The 7564-nt window shown below is 38.7% G+C and overlaps 1 protein-coding gene across 1 annotated transcript in view; it reads left to right on the top strand.

Annotated features, from left to right (window-relative positions):
- DMD (dystrophin) overlaps window positions 1-7564 on the top strand; it is a gene marked incomplete at its 5' end in the record, with an annotated part of 78415 nt that overhangs the window by 46187 nt on the left and 24664 nt on the right. The window contains one exon of the mRNA XM_010293480.1: window positions 3487-3645. Coding sequence (XP_010291782.1) covers window positions 3487-3645 — 159 coding nt within the window. The remainder of the gene's footprint in view (window positions 1-3486; window positions 3646-7564) is intronic.

Genomic DNA, 7564 nt, shown 5'->3' with positions numbered 1-7564 from the left:
TTATCTTCTCCAGGTCCCTCTGGACGGCATCTTGTCCCTCAGGCGTGTCAATCGCACCACTCAGCTTGGTGTCATCTGCAAACTTGCTGAGTTTGCACTTGATCCCACTGTCTGTGTCAGTGATAAAGATATTAAAGAATACCAGTTATAGTACAGATCCTTGAGGGACACCACTCATCACCAGTCTCCATCTAGACATTGAGCCCTTGACTACTACCCTCTGGATGCAACCACCCAACCAATTCCTGATCCCCCCAAGAGTCCACCCATCAAATCCATATCTCTCCAGTTTAGAGAGAAGGATGTTGTGGAGGAGTGTGTCAAAGGCTTTACAGAAGTCCAGATAGATGATATCCATGGCTCTTCCCTTGTCCACTGATGTGGCCACTCCATCCTAGAAGGCCACTAGGTTGGTCAGGCAGGACTTGCCCTTCGTGAAGCCATGCTCACTGTCTCGAATCACCTCCCTGTCCTCATGTTCTTTTAATTTGTATCGTAGTGTCTAGATTTATGGCTTATAGCGTAATACCAAATTTATGCAACAGATGACTGATACCTTCAAAATTAAAACTACTAATTTCTTCCAACAAATTACGTATTTCTTAAGCAAATAGTTCCCATATTACTTCGGAAAAAATTATTATCATCTATCATGTTTTAAGGACAAAGATAAAAAGATAACCCTTCTACCTGAACTGCAAGCTTAATCATGGTTAAATTGCTGTAAGCTAGAAAGTGGTGTGGGCAAAGTGCCATTCAAAAGGTTAGTGGGACTAAACAGAAATCTTTGGTCTACAAATATCTGAAATGCATTGCAAGTGTAAGCCAGGAAGGGCTCATCCTCACCATGAAGTATTAGAAGTAGTAAACTTTTAAGTTGGACAGGTCACTGACAAGTGTTCATTGTACTACTTTAAATGTAAGGTCATAAATAAAAGTTTTAGTTTTTAAAAAGCCGTTCAATCTAATATCACACCGAGACCTTTTTGTGGTTTTCTGACACAATAATCTCTCATTATTTTATTTATCTTGTTTATTCTGTGAATGAAAGGACATAGAAATAGCAAACTACCTGTGATTAATGTTTCTGAAAACAGGATAGAAGCACATAATTCATTGTCATGCTTGAAAATTTGGTCTTAGTTAATTAACTGTGTAGGAGAACCCATAGCACAGAATCTAAATCAATCAAATATGAAAAAACTCAAGTCTCAATTTTTCTAAAAGTCCTTTTTTTTCTATTCTACATAATCTCATCCTTACCACAGTTTAAGGGGTGGATTTTCTTGAAAATTCAGACAGAATTTTCTTTTTATTAAATCTGTAGCATTCCTTTAAAGCACAGTACTCTGGCCAGTTTTCATTCACTTACATTGAGATTACAAATCATTAGTATTTTATAAGGTTAACTGTGAGCCTGTGAGATGTTCTTGGATAGTAATAAAGCTGTTTCTTGTTTTCTAAATAGTTTCTCTTTTGACTTGATGGGATTGTTACCTACCAACATTGAAAGAAAATCCCCTGTACAGCCAAGTACATTGTTTTAATATATCGATTCAAAAAGGAAAGGGTTAAAATGGCACCTGAAAATTAATACATATGTAATGTCCGTATAGTTTCACGCAGTTAATGAAAACTTTGTTCCGATTAGTATGTCAATTTTGTATTGTTAGGGATAGTAGTAATGCTATTATATATGGAATTTCCTATTGTCCCCACTGTGTCAGTGTCCTTATTTACAAAATCATACATAAACTGTATCTTTTCTATTACGCTTTGGTCTTACTGTTCAATTCATTCTTTGATTAATTAGAAGTTGTATTAATATGATTCAGTTAGTAAGTTAACCACTGACTATTCAGTTTGTTACTCAGCTTTTACTATTCTAAAATGAGAATAATTTTATTCTGTACATTCTAAATTTTGAAAGAAATATCATCCAGATACAAACTGCAGAAAAATCAAGGCTCACCTTGAATTTGCAACTGTAATTCTTTCAGTTTTGTTTGTCAGGTTATGCTTAAGTATTGTTTTTGACATTCTTACGGGTTTTGGATTATCAGGCTTATAATTGCAGGTAGAGGGATAGATGGAGACAGGGAAGGAAGGAAATAAAGAGATAATGTGTATATATACCACAAAACATGTTGATATGTAGTGTCATTGCAATTATGTGTACAAAATATGTGCAGGCTGAAAATCACACATAAAAAGCATGTCTTGGAAAGTGACGGTATATTGCAACAGTTATGTCACTTTTTCACTGTTAATTCATTTAAGTTGTGTAAGGATATTTATAAATGCAAAGCAGTTGTTTGAAGGAGATCACAGTTGAAGTGTTTCGTGAAAAGTATACTTTTAGGAGCTGGCAAGCCTTTAAAATTTTATTTAGAAAAAGGAAAGGATGCCTATTGTGAAAAATTAATATTTCTCTTTTATGAACTAATGTGAATGTGCTCTACATTGCTTTAGCACTCCTGCAGTCTATAAAGTGGCATCATTAACATTCTCAGGAACAAAATGGAAACAAGGAAAATTCTAATTTTTGAACAGCTATTCAAAATGCCTGTTAAATTCTGGCTTACAAATGTAACAGGAAAAGACCTAGACTGAATTGTTTGTTATAAGTAAGTACTACCAGAAAAACAAGATTCCCAACAGCAATGTCATTTTTTTCTGTCCTTGACTTGTGGTGTCAAGAGAAACCTTCCATGGTTTCTCACAACTACTGCTGGTGTTAGCTGCATAGCTTCGGGCCTGGATGTATCTCCTTAGCACCTAAAACACCTGTGTAATGCTGGGAGTTGGTCAAGGTCTCCAGAATGGGATTTGCTTTTCTATTCCAGAGATCTTTCTGTTTCAAATGCCAGACAGCTTTGGTGGCAATAGAAATGAAGAGAGAGATCATACATATTAAATGGAAGATACTTGTATTCTGACAGTGTACATCACTTGTAGTTTAAAAAAAACACTCAGTGAAAAATCGTGTAATTTCATTAGATTAAGTCAGTATTTTTTCATTTCACCTCATTTACAATTTCATAGAGAAAAATAGGTAGAGGACACCTTTATTACATAAGGAGAGTTTGTAGGTGTAAAAATAAATGCCTTGCCTTGGCTTGAACGACCCTTCCACAGCCCAGATCAGGCAGCAGAAGATAGCCTTCTTTCTCATGCAAGTTCCTAATTGAAGTTAGGCAAAAGAGGAAAGCTGAGGTTCTCAGCTGCGGCAAAACTTGGCTTTAAGTATCCGAGAAGCAGAGGGGAAGAGAGGTGGACTCTGCAGAGAAGGAAAATAATCAGAGACTAAGTGAAACTGTTCAGCAGATTCTGCTTTAAGATATGTTGCTCTGCTGTTCGTTATAAAGAGTTCAGCAAATCTCTTCGTAAGAAATGGGAGACCAGGAGTGAATCATCTCCTCGTACTCGCTGCGATGTTAGAAATGAGGAAGGGAACAGCCTGTTTTATCCTTGTCTGTTTTCCAGCGATGATGAACACTTGTTAATCCAGCACTACTGCCAAAGTCTGAACCAGGAGTCCCCCCTGAGCCAGCCTCGAAGCCCTGCCCAGATCCTGATTTCACTGGAGAGTGAGGAAAGAGGGGAACTGGAGAGAATCCTCGCGGATCTGGAGGAGGAAAACAGGTGGGTTACGCCACCAGCTGCCGCAGCCCTCAGGCACGCACTGCGGGGGCAAGCGAAAGCTTTCTCTCTATAAGTGATGAAGCTGACATCGTATCCTCGTTAATTCATTCCCACTTCCAGTGCAGTGATGAGTCAGCGCTGTTTCTTTCACAAAACCTCCCAAATGGCAAGCATCAGAGACATAACATGGGTCACCTCATACTCATAGTGCCACCTGCGACAAGCTGGGCCAGCTGCGTTTCGTATTTCCTTCTGTTCTACCATTTCCTTTATTTCCATGACAGAATGAGCTTCATGCCAGTTTTACTTTATTTTGCTGTTACGAGAGGGAAGAGTGTGCAGATTTCTGCACCCCTGTCTGGAAAAGACAGGCAGAGGTTCTTGGAAAGACAGGCTTTTCTCAAAAAGGTTGGCTGCTGGCATACATGAAGTTTTGAAGTGACCTCAATTCATGTGAAGTAAAGAATCTGTGAAATAATTGTGCTGTACAGTTAGATGGAATTCAGTTTGATGGCATTTTTAGGGATAAAATAAGTTATAAAGCTTCATTTTCGTCAGACAAATGAGTTCTTTCATGGTGGCCAAAACTTGAGTCCTCTTTCCTTTCTGTTTGTTTGGTGTTATTTTTTGCCATTTCCTTAGCCTTTCAATATGAAATATAATTTGCCACTTTTAATTTCAAGTTTAACTGAAGTTATCTTCATTAATCACAAAAAAATCCCCGACTAGATTCCCACAGCATCACAGTACTGGAGTCCTCTTTCTTTGGTACTCTGGAGTCTTGGGCCGTCAGCATAAAAACTGGTAGATCTTGACCCTGGGAGATTTGTAACTGCAACGATGAACTACTAAAATTGGACTGTAAGATAAAAATCATTTAGATCTACAAAAAAAAAAGAAGTTTTTATTTGCCTTCTGCCATCTTCAGCTTTTATGGTAACATCTGTCGTCATTTTCATGCTTTTTTCTTGCTTCTTTAAGAGCTAGGTACTTTTGTTTACATTAAGGGTTTCAGGCAGTAATCATTTACCGTAGGCATGTCAAGAAAATAATGCAGGAGTTGGCAGTGTCATAGATCTTCTCTCCATGCATAAGTTTTCTTTGGATGGTACTAATCAGTTATAGTGGTTCCATCACCCCGCCATCTCCATGAGATTGTGGTTGGGACTTCTTTACAAAGAGCAGAGCCTGGACTTGCAGAACAGCTCGAGTTGGTTTTGGCGTGGAGAAGCGTGAAATAAGCTATTCTGTCACCTGGAATAGGAGGAAGATTTAGATCTGCCTTGTGCTTCCTTCTGGACGTGCATCAGCTATTCCTCTGCAGATTAAGTCTGTTTTTCTGTTTAAGTAATGTGCTGCAACCAGGAAGAGGAAAGAGCCTGTTCTCCATAAATGCCAGGTTTTATTTTGCTGTCGACTTATCTCCATACACCTCCAGGGGCAAGGGCAACTAATTTAATAGTTTCACACATGCTTTTTTCATTAAAGGTGTAATTTGCTGTAGGAGTTATTTTTTTTAATCTGCCATTATTTTCTCATGCCCTCGCGTTTCCAGTTGCCTTGCACCCTTTCTGCATTCAGACCACACAATCTTCAGGCCAGCTTAAGCTGAAGATCGAACTGCTAAAATCTAACTGCTTTCTATGAGGAATTGGTAGCAGAGAAAACACCTGCAGATTATGTTTCTGCCTGCATGAAAAACACTGGCACAATGTCTGACAGACATATAAATAATAATAAACTGGAGAGTGAGAAATAAAGAGCAAGGGTCAAGAACACACTTTTTTTTCAGGAGGATTTGGGAGAACGTAGAGGATCAATAGGCATAAAGGATGAGGAAGGTGTTTCAGACAGAAGGAGGTAGTAAACAAAGCTCTTGATCTCTGAACGGTAGTGAGATTTTGTTTGAAACAAACCCCAGACTTCCTACTATATAGTACATAAAGCCCAAGTACTTTCCAAAGTGGAGGAAAATCAGTATTTTGAAATAAGCCATCCTACTTTGCATACAGGACTTAGGTAGTTCAGAAATACTGTGTAAGTAGTACCATACAGATAGTAAAAAAAAATCATAAAACTTTCTGTCTGTATACAAAATAAGCTGCCCACCGGAAAGGAGGACAGCTTTTAAACCAGCCTTGTTTTAGATTAGAAATGTGTTACATGAACGTTAGTATAACCTGGAGGTAGACAGCTAAATAGGCTAAAGAATTCCTTTTCAGGGTTTATGCCTTAAATTTCAGTATAAGCTTTATTTAATATAACATCTACTAATGAGAAATAGCGTGTTAAAAGATCTCTGACAGGAATTACACCTTAAAAACGCCTGTTTTGAAGTTTGCCAGTCCTGGATTAAGAGCTGTAGACTGTAAGCTTAGTTATAGCCTGTTGTTTTCTCATTTGTACTACTGGAGGCGCAGTTACGGATGGGATGCCACCACAAGCAGCCTCGCCTCGTGTGGATGCTTCAGGTCTCAATACAGCAGGGACAGAGAGGTCTGTTCCTGTAGGAGAGCGTGGAGGTCACACTGCTGTGATTTTCATTGATTATGACAAAATCATGACTTTCGTCTCTGCAAACCGCTATAAATAACTTGTACTTAAAATGTGAGGCGGATGCTGAAAAGCACACAAGTTCATGTTGTCCTGATAGCTTGTCACAGCCAGGTAACTATGATTTTGTGGAGGAAACACTGATTCCTGTTTAGAAAAATACGTCGTTCAGACACGGTCAGTCAGGAGCCGTTCATATAACTTATCTACCTTTAAAAAACAGTCCTATCCCTTTAGATCTCTATTTTCTTGTCTTTCTCCACCTTTGACTTTGTGCAAACCTTTTTTGGCTGTTGCCAGAGGTAATCGACATCCTGGGACCTAGCTCCTTGTGTGAACCCAGTTCCAGCGGGTGAACACATACTCCTTCCCATGCTGATCCTAAAAATGCCCTCTGAGCAAACGTTGTTTATTGCTGCAGCATGAAGACTCAGTGAATCTGCTGCTTGGAAATGAGCTGAACACGGTGCAAATCACGTTGTGACTGCCCGGTCCTCAGCCCAGCCTTAAAGCACCTGGATTCTTCCATTTCTATTGTAAATACCTCAGCTCTTGTGGCCGGAGCACGTCTCCTTGCCGGCGCTGAGCTGGATGTGATGCTTGTGCCTGGAAGGCAAGCGGCTGGGCAGCTAGCGGTGTTAGATGAACAGTCACCTTTTCCTGCCCATGATGACCAGCTTTTGTTGCATGCACTTCTGATGATTTTTGACAATGAAGATTTAGCGCTCTCTGCTGTATCTTGTATTATTTTACAATTAGAGTCAGCACATGCAGTCATTTCTCAGCAGCTCTTGGGAAAGCTGCACCAAATACCAACAAGAAGCAATACTACGATACTCAAAACACTTCGTTGTCCTTTCTCTTTTTCCTCCGCTCTCCACAGTCTCCTGCTTTTTAAAAAAGCCCTTCTCTTTTTTGCTTCATGTTTTGACTTTTCTTCGTCTCTTTTGACCTGCTTATTGAATTCTGACCTCCCTTTGTTTTTTCTGGTCTCCAAATATTTCCATCTCGACTTGTTACTTAAACGAAAAAGACTATTTGAAATTGTAATTGTAAGGTTTTGGTTTTGGACAGTTTATAAAGATCTGTTGCCTATTTTGAATTCTTCTGAAATCTATTACCCAACTTAAAAACTAACCTAGCTGTGACACAGTTCTGACTGATTTTTTTTTCAGTTCCAAGGACCTCTTGTTAGATATTCATTATTTATCTGCTAGTATTTTGAGACCTTGGTGCTTTTGTGGCTTGCAAATATGCCTTCGTTAAATAATTTATGGCTAAAATATGATTGTTAAATAATTTATATTTGCTAAAATGTGAGCATTTTAGAGAATATTTTCAATTGGTGAAAATGTTTCATTTGACT

The sequence above is a fragment of the Phaethon lepturus genome, unplaced genomic scaffold (assembly GCF_000687285.1).
Source record: "Phaethon lepturus isolate BGI_N335 unplaced genomic scaffold, ASM68728v1 scaffold11398, whole genome shotgun sequence".
Taxonomy (NCBI): domain Eukaryota; kingdom Metazoa; phylum Chordata; class Aves; order Phaethontiformes; family Phaethontidae; genus Phaethon; species Phaethon lepturus.
This window is presented reverse-complemented; position numbering and strand designations above follow the sequence as displayed.